Source organism: Dromiciops gliroides, chromosome 1, assembly GCF_019393635.1.
Source record: "Dromiciops gliroides isolate mDroGli1 chromosome 1, mDroGli1.pri, whole genome shotgun sequence".
In the NCBI taxonomy this organism is placed as follows: domain Eukaryota; kingdom Metazoa; phylum Chordata; class Mammalia; order Microbiotheria; family Microbiotheriidae; genus Dromiciops; species Dromiciops gliroides.
In genome coordinates, this window is record NC_057861.1 from 545508034 (window position 1) to 545528746 (window position 20713).

General features: G+C 40.1%; 1 protein-coding gene across 1 annotated transcript in view; it reads right to left on the reverse strand.

The window, feature by feature from the left end:
* LOC122734948 (acyl-coenzyme A synthetase ACSM2A, mitochondrial-like) overlaps positions 1-17657 on the reverse strand; it is a 28044-nt gene extending 10387 nt beyond the window's left edge. The window contains 10 exon segments of the mRNA XM_043976143.1: positions 184-307; positions 2401-2480; positions 5568-5724; positions 7816-7925; positions 7927-7972; positions 9045-9252; positions 15476-15682; positions 17467-17523; positions 17526-17538; positions 17541-17657. Coding sequence (XP_043832078.1) covers positions 184-307; positions 2401-2480; positions 5568-5724; positions 7816-7925; positions 7927-7972; positions 9045-9252; positions 15476-15682; positions 17467-17523; positions 17526-17538; positions 17541-17657 — 1119 coding nt within the window.
* Positions 17658-20713: the final 3056 nt, after the last annotated feature.

A 20713-nucleotide genomic window follows, 5' to 3' on the forward strand; every position in this document is an offset into this window, starting at 1 on the left:
GGCCTTTAAGCGAACTGCCTGCTTCAGTTCAAAGATGTTCTTTGGGCAGGAATATCTGATGATTTAGGACTTCAGAAAATGCAAGTACATGCATGTTTGTTTTCCCTTCTAGAAGTTCTGGAAACAAATTTTAAAAACTACTCTTGATTCATGCTGCCTACAGATAAAGGTGAGAGCACATACAGTTTCTGTCTGGCCGTAGATTTCCTTGATATTTAGCCCAGTTTGCATCTTCCACTTGTGCAAGGTTTCAGGGAGGAGGGTCTCTCCAGAGCTGATGCAGGAGCGAAGGCTTGGGAACTTGTAACTGGACAGAAAAGGAAAACAAACAATTGTCTTGAGTCCTGTGGGAAACACTTTTAGGGTATGAAATTGTCCTGAACCCCCAAACATCCATAAGGAACAAGTTTCTGTCCCAGGAGGTATGCTGGGAGTGGACAGGGTATAGGGCTTATAAGATTCCTTAGTCAAGATTGTGTTGGTGGCAGTGGGGACCAGAGATAGTAGACCAGTGAGAAATCTGGTCATTGCAGTTGCTTGTGGTTTTTACTACATTGTGCCTGAGGTCTTTTTGGGCCCATATGGGTAGCATTTGAGAATGACAGTTCTATTCTCTGTCTTTGATGCTCAGCATTCTACTGGATTATAAAAGGAACCCTGGACAAGGAGTTAGAGTACTTGAACTTCATTTCTAGTGCTATCTACTCACTGTGGGGCTCTGGGAAAACCATTAAAACCTCTTCAACCTTCAGTTCCTTTATCTCTCATAAGGAGTAAGGAAGCTGAGGCAAGGGGCACCAGGAGTCTGGAGAACCTTGCATAGGTGGTGCAGACATTATTTGTATGCCAGGGGTAGTCGTGAGGAAGCTTGGGGAGGGGAAACATCTAAAAAAATAGCTTGTATTGGACAACTCCTCGTTGTTTCTGTACCTTTTCTTCCTATCTGTCCCTTATCCCGAGGCTTCTTATGCCTTCATACTCCCCCCCCCCTTACCCCCGCCAGAATCCCAGGGTGGTACAATGGAGACAGTCGAGGGTCTGGTTAAAATTCCACCTTTTATGTTTACTACCTGTGTGACCTTGGAAGTATCATATGACCTCCTTGGACCTCAGTTTCCCCACTTATAAAATGAGAGGGTTGGATTAGATGACTATTGAGGTCCATTCTACCTCTTTAACTTTCCTGCCTTCCTAAGGTAGGATTCCTATGTTTCTGCCCTTCCATCAAAACTTTCTTGTAACATGCCTCATTCTCACAGGGCTGTGTTCTTTCTAATTCACCTCGAGGTGTTAATAACCAGAAATAACTTGAGCTGTAACTCTGACCTGGTGGCATTTGCAATTTAATAATAATAGTTAGCATTTACATAGCACTTGTGGTTTGCAAAGCCCTTTACAAATATTATCTCCTTTGGTCCTTCCAGTAACCCTGGGAGATAGGTGCTATTATTAACTACCCCCCCAATTTATTAAATTGGGGAAACTGAGGCTGAGAGAATAAGTGACTTATTCAGGGTCACATAAGTTGTAAGTATCTGAGGTCTTCCTGCCTTCAAGTCCAGTACTCTATCCATTGTACCAAATAACCATAGCCTTCCTTGCTTAAAGGAAAAGTAGCTGACCAGTGGCAGCGTTTTAGGTTGCTGGGTGGGCTAGTGAAGGAAATTCTTAGTAGTGGGAGAGTGATTGGGAGCCCTTCACATCCGAGTAGCTAACCAGTGAGAAGCCAAGGGCTTCAGTTCAAACCCCAGTTCTTCTGCTTAAGTATAACAGCGATTTAAAGTCATTTCATCTCTTTTAGCTTCATTTTACTTACCTATAAAATGTGGGGATTGGATGAGATAAGACTTCCAAAGTCCCTTCTAACTCTAAATCTATGATCCACTGAAAATGATGATGATGATAAACATTTGTATAGGACTTTAAGGTTGGCAAAGTACTTCGCAAATATTATCTCATTCGATACCCAGAACAACTCTGTGAATTAGTTGCTGTTTTTGTCTCCATTTTACAGATGAAGAAACTGAGACTGAGAGAGTTTAAATGATCTGTGCAAGGTCACACAGATAGTAAGGATTCAGGCCTTCCTGACTTCAGGTCTAGTGCTCTATTTCCTGTTGCCTCCTGATAGATACTAGGGTGTGTATGTACACACACACACACACACACACACACACACACACACACAGTCCTACTCCTCCCACTAGCAGCCACTTTAACCCAGGATAAAGTCCCATTTTGGAAACAGTTGCTGCATTTGCTTCATCTGCATACCAACTACAGTGCTGGGTCTTAGCAACAAACCTCATTCCAGGAAAGATGCTCTTGTCTGAGGATGGGCAAGGCTAATGACCTAGGAGGAACTTTGCCAACCTGGAGACAATGAATGATGCTACCTACCTGGTGAGATCTTGTTTTAGCAGGATCCGGTATAACATAGGAGGCGCCAGCATGACATTGATGGGATATTTGGACAGAGTCTGGTGAATTAGAATAGGGAGATGGCTTAGATGTTCACCCTTGAGTCAATTACCAAACTAACATCAGATCTTTGAACTGATGCATTTTGATATCACAGGCACAGATAGCAAGTCCCTCAACAATACCCATCTTCTAATATGGAGCTCGAGAGGTGGCGTGACATTTCTTTTAATTGCCGTTGCAGCTCCAATGCCAAGTCCTTGGTTCATAACTAAAAGGGACCTTAGAGGCCATTTATCTGATCCCCTTATTTTACAGAAGAAGAAAGTAAGGCACAGAGAAGTTAAGTGATTTCCCTAAAGTCCTATACTAAGTGGCAGTCATGTGACTCCAAATTCCAAGCTCTTTGCATTGAAGCTTTTTTGGCTCATTATGCACTTTAATTTTATTTGGAGCTTTCTCCTCCATTATAGGATTAGGGACTAGAACAAGGAAAATCAGGGGAAAGTCACTGACAAACATGGGAAGTCACAATTTGTCTTTGGTGGCTTCCTATTTTTCATTTGTGATCCTCTTTCCCTTCTTCTGGTGTTCCCTACTGAGTCACCCCATCAGGTTCCTGAATAGAACTTAGGAAATGGATGATAATAATTTAGGGGGATATTCATCTCAGGGATATATGCCTTTCAGTAGAGGACTCTGTACCAAAGAGCCTTCAAGGGACAAAAGGTGAGTTTCTTATGGTAGGGTTCCAGTCCCAGGGACTGAGGGTAGAAGAGAGGAAAATATTGCTCATACAGTTAGAACTAGCAGGGACCTCAGAAGTCATTGAAATTAACCTCCTACTTTTTACAGATAAAAACAACTGAGGCCCAGAAAAGTTAAATGATTTGTTCAATATCTCATAGGAATTAATGGCAGATTTTGAATCCAGTTCTTATGACACCAAATAAGATATTTTTCTTGCTACACTCATTCTACCTCCTTCGGGTCAGAGGAATTTTCCTGGAAGCCTCCATGCAACACAAGTGAGGTCATTTCCTCCTCCTCTGAGTCAGATTGGCTATAAGTACATAGTTGTGATTGAAAAAGTGATTTCTTCCTTCCTCAGAAAAAAATGTTTTCTGTGTGACCCTGGGCAAGTCATTGTCTCACCCCCTGCCCCCAGATGTTTTCTAGTCAGTTCCAACTTATGTAAGACCAGAGGAGGGTGGTCATGCAGGAGTTTGAAGGGCATCAGTATCATAGTAATGAATTAAGAACCTTATATACCCAATTGGGTATAACTATGTACTCAAAATATAGAAAAAGACTAGAGAAGTTCATTAGGCTAATCTCAAGGAGAAAGTTGTGTGAACTGTGGCATTCATTTCCCTTCTTTACCCTTACCTCTACCAAAGAAACATTTCAGAAAAGGAAAAAAAATAATTGCACTCTCAGAGGAGAGGGGGCTCTTCATTCATTGGCCCTCTGGAATGCAAGGACCGCTGGGAGACAGTGTTTATGTCTGCAAATAAATCTCATAGGAAAAAATCAAGAGCCACCAACCAACTCAACATATTATCTGCTCTTCTTTCCATTAGGCTATTGTCTGTTTCCAGTCAAATGAGATTCCAAGCATTTATAGACTTAGCCCCAAAATGACTAGGTGAGTTGGTACTTCTCTTTGTCAAAAGATAACACAATCTATTGGAATGGACATTGGTAGAGGGGTACAGTAGAAAGACTGCTGACCCTGAAGGATCAGTTACTATGCCTGCGATGCCATAACTGTGAACCAGTTCACCTGGGTCCCACTCCTATCACTCCTTGGAAGTGGAGAATGTTGTATCCTCAGCACCTAAAACAGTTTTGTTGTTCAGTGGTTTTTCAGTCATGTCTGACTCTCTGTGATCCCATTTAGGGTTTTCTTTGCAAGGATACCGGAGTGGTTTGTCATTTCCTTCTCCAGCTCATTTTGTAGATGAAGAACTAAGGCAAACAGGATTAAGTGACTTGCCCAAGGTCACACAGCTAGTATCTGAGACTGTATTTGAGTTAATGTCTTCCAGATTCCAGGCCTGGCACTCTAGCCTCTGTACCACTTAGCTGTCCGATCTAGTACAATACCTGGCACTTAATAAGTGTTTGATGATTGAATAAGTCCCTTTAACTCTGGGTCTTAGCTTCTATCTCTTGGAAGGTGATATGATGTAGCAGGCAAGGAGTCAGAAAGATATAGATGGAAACCTCATCTCTGACACTGACTGACTGTGTTATTGTAGATGAGTCACTTAGCCTCAGTTTCCCCTTTTATAAAATAAGGATAATAACACTTGCAGTACCTAACAACCACAAAAATAAATAGTAGTAGCAGGAGCCTCAACCTGGTACAGTGAAAAGTGTGCAGGCCTCTGGAGTCAAAAGATCTGGGTTCAAATCTCAACTTTTATTCTCTGTATGATCTTGGGCATGACATTCAGCCTCACTTCCCTCACTCATAAAATAAATGGGTGAGCCTAGGTGTCTTCTGAGGTTCTTTTTAGATCTATTACCTAAGGTATCATTTTAAGGTTTTACATACAACCTACCAAAGGTTGTATATAAATGTCACCCAGCCTTTCCAACAGGGTTTATTATGGAGAACAAATGAAATAATGTATGAAAGTGCTTTAAAACAGTCAAAGTTTTAGGCCACACAAGGCTCTAAAGGGCATGGCCCTACTTGGCATAGCATTTGTGAATTTCAGAGAAACTTCTGAGGTGGTACAGGTTGGGGAGTACTAAAGGATTAAGAAAAGAGAGCTGGGGTAGATCTTAGCAAGGAAGAGCATCTGGGATATGCTGGACCTTTACAATTAAAGCTGAGAACAACAGGTCATGCCACAAAGTGTCCTTTATGGCTTCAACAGAACCTGAGGCTAGCGGGAGCAGGAGTCTAAGCCCTCTAGGGCTAGTCATGGGCTCCTAGATGAAAACAGGGTTTAGGATGCAAATGCATCTTTGCAAGCTGACAGAAATGATTTTTCTATATCATAATTACAAGATGAGATATCAATGGGTGTTTCTGGGCCAGGACTTGATGATTCTATATACTGTCTCCCCATGATTATCAGGGGATTTTGGATTCATCCATGCCAACCTCCATACATTAGATCCAGACTTACATTGATGACAACTATTGGGTCCGTCCTTGGCAAATGGTGGATAAAAGAGCATGCTCCAGATGTCCAGGGATCCAGAAATGCCTCCAATATGTTCAGGATCCAACCTGTATCTGATATACACCACATCATTTCTGAGGCTTGCAAATCAATCCAATTTCTCTCCCTGCAAAAAAGCAAAAAGTGTTTGCATGCTTCTGTATGAGGTGTCAGCATGTAATTGAATGTACATGTGTCTGTCGAGAAGTGTCCTTACAATTTGATCGGTGGTGGTGGGGATCAATGGAGGCACACATGGGTTCTAGATCCTTATCTGCTCTAACACAAATGAGTGAGTCACATCCTCCCCCATGACTCTATTGTCCTATCTGTAAGATTAAGGACACCTTCTCCCCCCTCCTGGCTTTATAGAGACTTTGTGATAAGGGATGCAAAGCACCCAGAGCATAATCAGCAGCTATAAGCTAGGACATGTCCGGATGTCTTTGGAAAGGATGGCCTGCGCTGTCAACCTCCCAGTGGAACTCATAGGTTGGATCCTTTACCATCAGCAGACTTTTCATGTGGTTGATAGAACTTAGGTAAGTGAGAAGAGAATATAGACAAGATCACCTTTATATAAGACACCAGAATCATTGATATTCGTTAAGTTTCATCTTTGCATAGTTCATGGTACCCAGGTTCCGCCATTAACTGACTGGGTGATCTTGGGCTAATTTCCCTATCTGTACCTCAGTTTCCTTACATGTAAAATGAAAATCATGTCCCCTATCCTACCTACCTCATAGGGGTATCAAGAGACTCAAATGAGACAAATCAATTTGAAACATTAAAATCACTAAGATGTTCTTAATTCAAGAAGTTCTGTTATGAATGCCCCTTAATTAAATGGGTGAAATGGGATTTTTTTCCCATACTGGGCTGAAGGGATGCAGATTCAGAGAATATATAAGCTGGAAGGAAACTTTGAGGTTCTCCCATTATCCCATAGTTGGAAGGGAAGGATCATCTTTTAAAAGCTGAAAGGGAACTCAGAGGTCACAGAATCTTATTTCATAGTAACAAATATTTAGAGCTGGAAAGAAATTTAGAAGTCATCCAATTCAACCTCTTCATTTTATAGATAAGGAAACTGAGGCCTGGAGGTAAAATGACTTATACCAGGTCACAAAGATAGTACCTTAAAGAGCCAGGATCCAAACCCTGACCTACTATCTCTAAAGCTAATTAAATTTTTTTTTCAGTTGAGTCATTTTTGAGTTGTGTCTGACTCTAGGGTTGTCTTGGCAAAGATACTAGAATGGTTTGTCATTTCCTTCTCCAGCTTATTTTTACAGATGAGGAAACTGAGGCAAACAATCACACAGTGTCTGAGCGCCATACATTTGAACTCAGGAAGATGAATCTTTCTTTCTCCAGGGCCTGGTGCTCTATCCACTGTGCACCTAGCTGCCCCCCAAAGTTAATTAACACACTTTCCACTGTGTTAATCTCCAACCTATTTTTGCACTCTCTTGCAATCCTATAGAAGTAGGAACAGGGGCTACTTCTGACTGAGTCCTCATAGGAATAATAGGATAATATGACTTACCTCTCTTTCTGTCTCTCTGTCACTGGTCTCTCTCTCTCTCTCTCTGTCACTGATGTCTCTCTCTCTCTCATGGTTGTCTTGCTTAAACCAACTATTGGGGGGAGGGTGTGATGTAATAGTGGTGGGGAATTTCTGATCCCTCACTAAGGATGAAACAAAGTGAGTGGGGAGGATTTAGATCAAGTAACAGAAGAATTTCTTAATCTGATAGGTAAGTGGCACAGTGGACAGGGTGACAGGCCTGGAGTCAGGAAGACCCAAATTCAAATTTACCCTCAGACATTTCCTAGCTGTGTGACCCTGGGCAAGTCAATTAACTTCAGTTTCCTTGATGTAAAATGAGGATAGTAATAGCACCTACCTCCTAGGGTTGTTGTAAGATTAAATGAGATAGTAATTGTAAAGCACTTAGCATGGTGCCTGCCACATAGTAAGTATTATATAAATGTTACTATTATTGTTATCTCTAGGAGATATGGAATAGGTCTCCTCCAAAGGGACTTAAGCAATCAACCAACCAATATTTATTAAATGCCTACTATGAGCCAGGCACTGTCCTAGGAGGGGTTTCAATTCCTGCCCAAAATATAGGGGGATGTGTCCAGTGACATTTCATGCTCCATGAGGTTCTCTTTTTGGTAAAGGAAGTCCTCCTACTACCTAGTCATGCTTAAAATCCCTGGATTTGAAGCGCCAATGGCTCCCAGGGGAGTGTTCAGCCATTTGGGGGCTCCAGTGGTCCCACTGGTGAAATAGATAGCTATCGGATCTGTGACTCATCCGTCTCCTACAACAGCTGTGGGTGGTGGGGGCCTCGCTGAAAGAACAAATCCATATATGCTCAGCTCCCAGGCAAAATGCCTAGAAATCAATCTGTCACAATCCACATTTTCTTCTGAAATGAGGCTCCTGGCACAGACCCAGGGACATTGGGTGACCTCTAGGTTGTCAGACTTTGAAGGTGCTCTGGTTTCTAACCCTGAGTAACAGGAATGCTTCAATTAAGCTAATAAAATGTTCATTTAGAGACTGAAACAGGTTGGCTTGTAGACAAGTATCAACTCAGCAGATATTTTTTACCTTCGTTTGGCAGGGGCCTACACCTCGTTCTCTGATTTCCTAAGTTGGGTATCAACAACTCTGTTGTCTGATTTTGGCTGTTTGCCCATCCCAAATTGGAAATGCCAAGAGTTGCAAGGCAAAAGTCCCCATGAAAATGGGTGCTCAAAGCAGTCACACAGGCAGCTCAAGTGGAGAGAACAAGCCCAAGTTGTGAATTTCATATAGTAGAGAAGGAAAGAGAAACAGCCCTCATCTCTCCCCTGTCGCCCCCCCCACCCCTTCCTAAAACTTATAGCCTTGGATACTCCCTGGTAAACAAAGCTGTAAAACATGTCACTTTTCAGTGACTTCCTCTCCTTATGAACATTCTCCCTTTCTCCTCTAAGGCAAATAACATATTTACATGACTCTGAAGCTTTTGTCCAGGTCTGCCATCTTTGGATACACCCCTAACTCTGAGATCCTCTTCTCTAAATAGTTAGTTGTATGCCACATTCTGGATGGGGCTATTTCTTAGCTAACCTTCATTTTGGAAAGAATGTGATCAGTTCATTCCTTTAATGGGCTGCCCTTCTCAAAAAGGTTTGTATTCAAAAACAAAGGAATCAGTTACCAATCCATTTCCGGGGCAGAACAGGGTAGTTGGAGCCCTTTCCAGTGGTTCTTCAGTTACACAAAGGGGACTGCCAACTCCATCTACTTCTAAAAGCAAGACTCGTTGTAGTCTATGAGAGAAGAAACTTAAAATTAAGCCTAAGACAAACTGTTAGTGTAGAGAGGGTTCCCTCCTCCGTGAATCACAGAGTGAAGAAGTTCCAGACATTCACCGTAATAGTGATCTGAAGTCCATCCATCCATTACGTCTATTTTCTGACACTAGGAGTTTGACTTTCAGAGCAGGGCAGTCAGGTGCCACTTCATCCACAGTAGGAGCCAAAACCTCACTGGTTATGATGCATTTGGCCTTTGAGATCTGCAGTCGGTAGAGAATGTCTTTGGCTACCAGCATAGTGGTGCCTGGAATGAACACAAGTCCTGGAAGAAGCAAGTGATTGTTGGTTTGTTCATTGAATAATTCCTTCAATAAATAGTGATTGAATGTCTAATGTGTATAAGGTGGGTGCTAAGAACCACTAGTAATACACAGAACATTAAGATGTAGTCCCTATTCCCAGTGAGCTTACAGTTTATTAGATGAGATGAGCTAACCATAACATCCAAAAGACTATGATGAGTATAAAGAGTTAGTACATCTATTACAATTACAGTATTAAGTGTGCAGACATGCTAAGCACAAGGTACTTTATACAAGGTACAAAGTGATAATACATTTTTAACACTTTTTTTTTTTGGTGAGGCAATTGGGGTTACTAGCTGTGTGCCCAGGGTCACACAGCTAGTAAGTGTCAAGTATCTGAGACCAGATTTGAACTCAGGTCCTCCTGACTCCAGGGCCTGTGCTCTATCCACTGTACTACCTAGCTGCCCCGTGATAATACATTTTTAAAAATAAGGAATTAAAATGAATTTAGAATAGAGGATTCCCATTTAAGTTATGGATTAGACTAGATGACCCTCTGAGGTTCCTTCCAACTCTGAAATTTAATGATTCTTTGATTTTTATGAGGTCAGTTTTGACTCGTCAGGATGAGTGGTAGTAGTGGAAACTGTCTTTCCCCAGTACAGTCAGATGTTATCATCTTTAAACTGTGGTTACTGACCAGGAGATGTTGTTTAACTACAAGAAGCAGACAGCCAGAATCTATAGAAAAAGGTGAGAAAATCCTATGGATGCCAGACAGAATTAGTATAGGATCAGGCCACTGTGATTCCCTCTCCTGGGTCACATGCTCTCCCCAAAAGCAGCAAAAAGGGAAGGCACTCAGGTCACTGTGCAAATGTCCAGTTGTTTCTCTGAGTCTAGTGTCTATAGCCAACAGTTTGCCCACTTTAGTAGGCTACTTTCCTGGCATTTCAGTGAGGGCTGCCTAAAGATGACGTTGTGATCAAAGGGATTGGATTTGTCTTTGGTGCTCTCCCATTCCTTATTTCAGCCCTAGGATTTCAGAAAGTACCTTGTAGTCTGGATATCTATCCTGGTTTTTCACAAATGCTTTTAGTCACTGGACCTGTATATATCATTTGGAAGCTAATTCCCATGAAAAGTGTAAGCTGATATCATTTTAAAGTGTAGCCTCTCAGAAAGCCAGTGGAATTTAAATGAAGAGCTCTGGAGGACTAAAAAGATTTAAAAACTCTAAAAGAATGAATCTTTAATGGTAGAATTTTAGACAGACAATGAAAGATAGTTTTTGCTTTGTTTTTGGTGGGAGCCTTCTTGGCTGTGAGGTTGAGAAGCATCTGATAAATTGATTCACTTAAAATGTTACCTTCGGATATTTGTCATCTTCAAAAAATAATTGATAAATTTTATCTTGATATATTACCAAATCTCCTGGCATAATTCCAAATGAATTCCCCCAAATGTACAGTCCTTGGAAACAGTAAAGTAAATAAAGAGTGATTGTGTCTCACAATATTTGCAACCTTGCATTTGAATAATTTTCCCTTTCTCAAAAGAAAGGGCAGATGTTTGTTTTTTTTAGTTTTTTTTTTTTTTTAGTGAGGCAATTGGGGTTAAGTGACTTGCCCAGGGTCACACAGCTAGTAAGTGTTAAGTGTCTGAGGTCAGATTTGAACTCAGATACTCCTGAATCCAAGGCCAGTGCTCTATCCACTGCGCCATCTAGCTGCCCCCAGATGTTTGTTTTTATAAGTTAGTATCAGTGTTGTGTAATATTTGTGATCTGGGATTTATTACCATTTCAAATTTTCTTCATTTATTTTGTTTAGTAATCTTGTAAATTGTGCATTTGGTTATGTTTTGTTCATTCTACATCCTTTCATACAAGACTTCACATATTTGAATTCTTATTCATCATGCTTCATGGTACAGTAATATCCTGTCACATTGACATGCTGCAATTTGTACAGCCACTCTCCAAATGTTGGATTCATTTTGTTCCCAATGTTTTGCTGTTTCAAAACAATGCTGCTATGAATGTATTCATATAGAAAGGCCTTTTCCTTTTTTTCCTCCCCAATATAGACTCTTTTGGCATATAAACCTAATAATGAGATCATTAGGTCAAAGAGTATGAGTGATTTATGCACTTCCATGATTTTAAAATTAATTTTCAGTGATTGGGCAGCCCCACCAGCCCCAAGTCAATGTGTTTGTCTTCCTAAATCTCATGAACACTAAATTTTTCCATGTTTTGTCGACTTTACCAGTTTGATGGATGATAATTCAGAAGCGTTTTTATTTTTATTTCTTTGGTAATTGGATGGGCAGTGTGGATAGTGAGCTGGCTTGGAAACAAGGAAAACTTTGGTTTATGTCTTGGCTTTTTATATATGCTACCAGTTTGACACTGGACAAGTCGCTTAAACTCTAAGTTCTCTAGGCAACTTTCTAAGATGATAAGTTGCAAAGAAGTTACCAATCTGCATTGGTGGAGGAAATTTCCTCACTGGGAAGCTCCCTCTACCAATGAAATCACAGGTCAAGTCCTTTTCCCTTCTTTGATGATCAGTGTTTTTAAAAGCACCTGAGTTCATCATTTGTGTTTTCTCTTTTGAGAATTTTTTGGGGTATCTTTCAATTATTTGGGTATTGCTGAATAACCCAGTTCTATCTATTTATTTGTATCAGTTCCCTGTAGATTTTGGATATAAGACCTTCATCAGAGAAAAAAAATTTTTTTGAAAATATTGTTCCCAGTCCATATTTTTTCTTCTTATGCTAGTGTTTGAATTTGTTTTGCAATTAGATAAGTGGTCTATTATTTTCATAACATTGTGCATGTTGCGATTCATTACACAAACATGTCTTATTTACGGTTCTGAGAGGTAGAAAACCCTGTATTTTCCTTTAACTTTTGAAAAAAAATTATGTTTGTTAATTTTTCCCACTTGAAAATTTATTATAGCATATTATTTAAGATGTTGAACTAAACCTAGATTTTGGTAAACTGCTATCCAGTTTTCCCAGTTGAATAAACAGGTTTTTCCTTATTGCTTTTTTAGTCTTTTTAAATTTATCAGAGGCTAGTCACCTATAACCATTTCCTTCTAAATCTTGTTTATCTAATCTATTCTACTTTTCTATTGTTCTACAGCATTTTGATAATTATTTGTTTATAATATAATTTAATATAATAATATATGTAATCTGCTTATGACAAAGCTCTTTGTTCCTACTTTTTTATTTCCTTAGATAATGTAGACCTTTTGTTCCTTTATATGAATTTAAAAATTATTTTATTTCATTCTACAAAGTATCTATCCTTTTGGTAATGTCATTGATATGATGTAAATTTAGACTAACATAGGTATTAATATAATTTTTATTACATAGATGTAGCTTAGTCATGGACATGGAGTATTTCAATTTATCTGACCCATGTTAATTTCTGCAAAAGTCATTTTATAATTTTATTTGTATAAGTCCCATTTGTATCTTGGTAGTAGTAATAACAATAATAACTAACATTTATATAGTTCTTTAAAGTTTACAAAGTGCTTCATAAATATCCCAGGAAGTAATTGTTATTATTACCCCCATTTTATAGTTGAAGAAACTGAGGAAGACAGAAGTTAAATGACTTGTCCAGGATCATACAGACAGTAAGTATTTGAAGGTGGATTTGAACTCAGATCTTCCCGATTCCAGATCTAGCAATGCGCCACCTCTTTACCTCTTGGTAGATTAACTCTAAGATATTTAGTTTATCTAATTGTTATTTTAAATGATATTTCTCTATTTCTTCATCCTAGTATACAGAAATGCTGATGATTTGTTGATTTATCTTGTGTTTGTTACTTTGCTAAAGCAATCAATTGTCTCAACAAAAGAGAAAATAAGGGTTAATTAATTAATTTTACAATGAAAAAACTATAAATCAATAAACAATCTTAAAATATGCATGAGGATATCTTTAAAATTTAAGGTGATATAGACACTTAATTTTTAAAAGCAATTTAATTAATATTAAGAAAAATGTTCAGGTATATACATTTTATTCTAAGGACTACTTTAGCTGCATTCCATGAAATCTAGTAAGTAATCTAATTGTTATCATCCTTTTGAATATGTTTTATTAATGCTTCTATGACCTGGTCCTTGACCTAATCATTATTTAGGATGGTTTTTTGTTTTGTTTTGTTTTGTTTTTGTTTTTTTGCAGGGCCATGGGGGTTAAGTGACTTGCCCACGGTCACACAGCTAGTAAGGGTCAAGTGTCTGAGGCCAGATTTGAACTTAGATTCTCTTGAATCCAGGGCCAGTGCTTTATCCTCTGCGCCACCTAGATGCCCCTATTTAAGATGTTTTAAAAAACATTTTCTCTTTAAGTGTGTTTACAATTTATTGTGTCATGGTCTGTAAAGGATATGTAACGTTTTTATCATGTAGTTGCTTGAATTCCTGATATCCTAGTGTTTTAAAACTTAGTCCCATGGAAGATTTACATATATATATATATATATATATATATACATATATATATATATTCACTAAGGTTCTCATTTGTATCTTCATATATCCATCAAATCCAGTTTCTCCCAACATTTGGTCTATAATTTCCTTTGTGTTTATTTTCCCATTTGATTTATCAAGCTCTGATAAAGGAATGCTAAAGTCGACTAGAGTTAGTGGCTTACCACCCGAGTCTTTTTTTGTTTTTTGGTTATTTTTTTTCTTTAAGAACTTAATAGCTATCAGTACATATATATTTAGTGCTGTATCACAGAATAATAGTATCAAGAATGTAGAGCTGGAAGGGATTTTTCCTCACTTAAAAAAATCCATAATGCTTATTCTGTGCACTGGGGACTCTTTATTATTTACTCATTTCTTTGGTTTTTGAAGTCTCCTGTGAAGGTTTCTTTCCTTTATTCCCAATCTTTTTCTTTTTGGTCTTTCATTTTATTTGATACCTTTGTCTTTTTGTTGTTTTGTTTTTTTTAGTGAGGCAGTTGGGGTTAAATGACTTGCTCAGGGTCACACAGCTAGTAAGTGTTAAGTGTCTGAGGTTGGATTTGAACTCAGGCCCTCCTGACTCCAGGGCTGGTACTCTATCTACTGCGCCACCTAGCTGCCCTGATAACTTTGTCTTTTGAAGGTGGCACAAGGAAGTTTGGACTAGTAATGAACAGTCTCCCCAGTGGAACTTTGGGGTTGGTTATATGTATTTCAAAAGGAAATAGTTCTATAGCCCAAAGGACCATTATCTCCTTTGGGGAATTTCAGTCATGTGGGAGAGAAATAGCCTGCCTCTTGGTAGACTGGTATCCTGTCTGTTCAAGTCTGCATGATTGTAGGCAGACCTCTGTGATAATTCTACAAAGAGTTATCCACATTTTGGGTCAAGCATAGGGGTTATGCTCAGATCATTCTAGTACCTTCCTTCTAAAGAAATCTAAGCATTTTTTCTGATTCACATTCACAGCTCTATGGCAGGGCACAAAGTAGAAAGAAATTTTCTTTCTACAGATAGTGAAAGCCAGAGGACCCAGAGAAATACAATGATTTGTCTAAATTACTAGCTAGTCCTTGGTTGAACTGGGATTAGAGTCTGATTCTTGATGCCTTCTAGATTATATTAAGAGAGTATGCTAGGGGCATCTGGGTGGCACAGTGGATGGAGCGCTGGCCCTGGAGTCGGGAGTACCTAGGTTCAGGTCCGGCCTCAGACACTTAACACTTAGGAGCTGTGTGACCCTGGGCAAGTCACTTGGCCCCAATTGCTTCACTAAAAAAAAAAAAAAGAAGAAGAAGACAGTATGCTAGCATACAGGCTTGAAATCATTGGCTAAATTCTCCAACCTTTTGTTGGAGATCAACAACAAAAGAAGGCAAGTTAGAAGGTTGTTTTCGTTTTGCTGTAGATGTGCCAGTGATCAGGACAAAGAGACAAGAAATAGGAGAGAAGGAAGAGAGGCAGAAGACCTGGTTAGCCATAGCCAGGATAGTCAATCCCAAGAGGAGCTAGTTGTCCCCAATGTCATAGACCCAGAAAGAGCAGGAAATATAGCGGCAAGTTTTAAGACAAAAATGTACTTTCTCAGTTCCTGGCAATATTGAGTGTGCAAAGTAAGGGGGGTAAGGTGTAGCTTCCTTTTTAAAAAGAAAAAAATAATTGATACCTTTGTTTACTTAAGTTTAAGTATCTGAGATCTGAGCCTTACCACTGACCTGCTCGAATGCAACCCACAGTTGTCAGCCACCACTCAGGAATCCGGGGTAGAATCACAATCACACGATCTCCTCGATGCAGGCCACAGGCATCTGAGAGGACATTGGCCGCCTGGCGGGTGAAATCGCCTAACTCTTGGTAATTCCACTTCACCTCATTGCCTTCGTCACTAACCCACCACAGAGCTGGGGTCAGGGCTTTCTTGCCTTCCTGATGAAATAGAAAACCTAGTGATACAATATACATAGAGAATGGCCATCCATATGGGTTAGGGCATACTATGTCTTTAAGACTGTAACGATTGCCAGGCACTTGAGAGGTAGCATGGGATATTAATCCTTGGCACAGTGTATACATATGTGTGCACATCTAGACATGAATAGATATGTAAACATACATATACACATATAAATATATAAATACATATACATATGTGTGTATATTCATATGTACACATATGTATGAATGTATATCTATATGAATATATATGTGTGTATCTATCTATCCATCCATCCATCTATCTTTCTATCTATCTATCTATCTATCTATCTATCTATCTATCTATCTATCTATCTATCTATCTATCCCCTGTACTATTTGGAAGAGAAGGCTCCTGTTCAGCTTCTGTGGGAGAGTAGGGTTAGTGATGTCCAAGGGTGACTGGGTCAAAGGTTCTGAATACAGAATGAGTTCATGTGACTCAGAAGCTCATGTCAACATGGACCTTATTATAATACTGTGACATCATTTTAATTTTGCCTTCAAGGTATTGTTTTACCTTGGATGTGGATGCTACCTGGTTCCCTCTAAACCTCTTGGGTCTATTTCTATTTTTACAGGTTCTATTTGTCTACTATGCAATATCATTTTATCACTATGTGAAAAGCAATGGCCAGGGCCAGGATCAAGTGTATGTGTGTGAGGGGGCTGGGGAATAAAGAATACTAGAGTGCCAGAGCTAGAAGAAACCTTATAGATGATCTGGTCTAACCCCTTAATTTAGAGGAAACTAGAACCCAAACAGAGGAACAGACTTAACCAAGGTCACGACAGTATCTGAGATCAGTTTTGAACTCTGGTGTTTCCAACTTCAGGCCAGTGCTCTATCTACTTTACCACCTCACTGCACCTTCTTTAGAGTATGTAGGGTAGTGAGGGGGTAGAAGGAGGGAGAATGGATTCTGATCTGCTTGACCTTCCAATATGGGCTTTCAGATCCATTAGCAACGTGTTATATTTGAGTCCTCTAACAACCTTTCTCCTCTTTGCCCTACTGTTGGAGCCTCCTTTAGCTGAACTTGCCCGTTTAATCCCCTTTTCTTCCCAAGATGGGCCTGAGGGAAACTGACCTATCACCCCTACTTCTATGTCTACCCTGTAGAGACAAACTGGAGCCCAGAGAAAGGAATGGTTTTAATCAAGGTCACACAGCAGTCAAGCCAAGACTATAACCTAGGTTTCTTAACTCCCTGGTAGTCACTCTTCACTTCCATTGTACATTATTATAAGTAGACTATATTCCTCCATGTTTTACCCTCTAGAGACAAAAAAATCAGGAGATGAGGGAATAAGGTGAGACATCTGAGTGGGTCCAAATAGAATGGAAAGGAGGATGCAATCTGATTTCAAGTCCAGTATGTTGGTCATAGGAAAGCCTCCCATTGTTTCTCGTAGTGCAGGAAACAGATGGGATCAATTGGCCTTTGGGGAAATTCTGACTTAAGAAAGACTTCATGGAGAAAACAAGTGGGAGAACTAGAGAGAGGACCAGAAAGATGGGATAGGGGTGCTTTAAGCTAAAACTACCCAAACTGCTGGGAAGAGGTGTTGTGTTCTGTGTTGGGGTGGGAATGGAGCAAGGGTCCCCACACTTGCCATGGTTTTTGATATTCTACTTCTCACAAACTAAACAGTACAAACACCAAGAGTCTAGTTCCTGCTTCCCAATTTCCCCCACTTCTGACACCCTTTCCCTGGAAATCTCTATCACCATTTCCATATGAGCCCGCTATGTGATCTAGCACATCCTTGGCAAAGTTAACTTTGCAGGCATTTCTGGATCTTCTTGCTCACTAAGAAAGCCTGTTGGACCATGTGCCTGGGATGGAGGTGCAGCGGACAGCAGGACAGCCAGGAGGTCCAAAGGGCTCGGTACCGTTGGAGTCTGAGCAGAGGCTGCATGATCACCACAGCAAACCTTTGAACCTAATTTCACTGCTAGAACTCTGTTGGGGGGAGAAATGGAAGAAAGGGTATTAATTCCTTCTTGGCAACACAGTCCAACTAAACCTTGGGCCTCCAGAGCCATGTGAGAGAAAACAACCTCATTTGTTGCTCACATGATAGCTCAGTTGCATGCCCAGACACCAAAGAAGAGGGGGGGTGGGGTAGGGGCTGGGGGTGAGCACTCCTCTGTTTCTCAGGTCTGCATCTGGCAGCAAACATAGGACTAAGTCCAATGGTGTTGGCATTGTTTATCTCTCAGCACTGAGGTCTTTCCCTGAACAGAACAGACAAATCCCTATGATGTTTGATAACCACACAGAATTTTCAGGGACCCCCAAAATCATTACTCCTTGCTCTCCCCTAACATTTAAAAGTACAAGAAATAATGTTTTCCCTATAGGATACTACTCTGCTGTCTCCACTGACCATCTGTACATGTGGTAGCAGAGCACTGTACTTGGAGCAATAAAAATGTATCTCTAAATCCCACTTAACTGTATGACCCTGGTCAAGTCATTTAATTCCCCTTAGCCTCAGATTCCTCATCTGTAAAAATGGGGATATTAACAGCAACTACTTTGCAAGGTTGTTGTCAGGATCAAATAAGATACCATATGTAGGGTCCTCTGCAAAATTTAATGCAAAATGTGGTTTGTTTTATAATATTTGTTGTTGAGTAGTTTCAGTTGTGTCTGACTCTTTATGACCCCATTTGAGGTTTTCTTGGTAAAAATATTAGAGTGTTTTGCCATTTCCTTCTCCAACTCATTTTACAGATAAAGAACTGAGGCAAAAGAGGGTTAAGTGACATGGCCAGGGTCACACAGCCAGTAAGTGTCTGAGGCTGGATTTGAACTCAAGTCCTCCTGACTCTAGGCCCCACACTCTATCCACTCTGCCACCTAGCTGCATTTCACAGTATAGACAATTCTATTATCAACAATGTTTATATTAGCCAGTGCTCCAGTCAGAGAGGGTCAAATTCAAGGCACAGCTCAAACTGTTAGTATAGAATTAGCTTGAGATTTGAAAGAAAGAATCCGTTTTAGAGCTGGAAGAGGCTGTAAAAGTCATGTAATCCAACCTGACAACCCTTTCTTTCATTCAGTGATAGAGGCTCCATTCTCACCATACTAGCTAATCAGAAGTGCCTCAGCTCTCACCATGACACATATACATGACACTAGGACTATGTCATGGGGTCTTCTTATATGGGGTCCAGCACTGGAATCAGAGAATTTCAGGTTTGGAAGGTTCTCCAGTAATTTCACCTGAATGAGAATCTCTTCTCTCATCCCCTCAATAAGTAGTCATCCAGCTTCTCTTTAATGATCTCTAGAGGAAAAATGTGCTATCTACAGAGACCAGCCCTTTCCGCTTTTGGATAGTTCTAGGAGTTAGAATTTTTTTCCCTTTCATCAGCCCTAATTTAATTTCTTTGCAGTTTTTACCCATATTTCTAATTTGTTCCCTCTGGGCCCATGCTGAACAAACATCCACCCTTTAAGTGTTGAAGATAGTCATGAAGAATCAGCAAGAAGAAATTCCCACATTGACCATGGCTGAAAATATACATCTCTTTTGACCTTGTAGTACTCTCAGCTCTCAGACATCTCAAACTACTTGTAAAGTTTATTCTTTGTTTGCACCCCCATATATTCATACTTTCCCACAGCCTTTCTTTTTCTTTTTTTATTTTTTTAGTGAGGCAATTGGGGTTAAGTGACTTGCCCAGGGTCACACAGCTAGTAAGTGTTAAGTGTCTGAGGCTGGATTTGAACTCAGGTACTCCTGACTCCAGGGCCGGTGCTCTATCCACTGCGCCACCTAGCTGCCCTCTTACAGCCTTTCTTCTCCAAACCTTTCCCCCTTCCAGCTCCAGGCTTGGCGCCTCCCTCTGGGTATGTGAGTGATGAGAGGATAAGGATCTCCTAACATCTCTTGAAACTTAAGTGCTTGACACCAGTGGGATTTTGGGAAGAGAGCTGTAGCAGTGAGGACTCACTCAAGGAGGCTTAGAGCAAAAGGAAAATGAGCTCTCTTATGGGGTCTGAGAATCGAATCTGACTTTATCTCCTTCTTCTTAATGCTCACCTTCTGCCTAAACCCAAGTTACTCATAAGCCACCACATTGGGCCTGGAAACATTCCATCATTTAAAAACCAAGGCAAGGGAGAGGTTAGTAATTTTTTTTAAAAAAGGACAATTAAATGTGATTAATTCAATTCAACTCAGTTCAATTTAGTTCATTTCAAAAAGCATGTATTAAGCACCTACTATGTACAAGGCTTTATGCTGTTAGGAAAAATGCCTGGGATGAATCTCTAGAGCTTGCAGCAATTATGAGGAAAACCAAATTCTTCCTGTCTTATGTGATCCATACTCTCACTTATTGTGCAGTGATGTGTATACATGGTGTCATTTGTCCAGTTTGTGGCCTCCTTCCTCCTTTATTATTATTTTAGTGCTTCTTGTCATATAGGTTTGGAATAGATTGCCTCTGACATTCCTTTGCCCTCTAAATCTATGATCTTTGGGATGAGTTCTGAGAAGATGTGCCTAGCATAGCACCTCTCATTCTGCTGACATTCTGTAAATATTTGTTGAATGAACGGTTATAGCAGGGAAGGACGTGTTAAAGCAGGTCAATGAATCTCTCAGACTAATGTTAGTTTATTATTACACTCCAAGCTTGAAAGGCCAGGTCAAAGATCCAACTGTTTGAATATTTTTTTGGCTAGAGGAGCCTGACACAGCAATTTATAGAAGGGGAGGATTGTCTTCTTGATTAGATTAACACCATGCCCCATGTATCCAGTGTAGTGTGATGGAAGGAACACTGAGTTCCAAAGTCAGAGGGCCTAGGTTCAAATACTACCTCTTTCAATCACTACCTGTGTGACCAGGCACAAATTGTTTAATCTTGTGATTGAATACTGCTGTGCTGTAAGAAATGATGATGTGGGGCAGCTAGGTGGCGCAGTGAATAGAGCACCGGCCCTGGAGTCAGG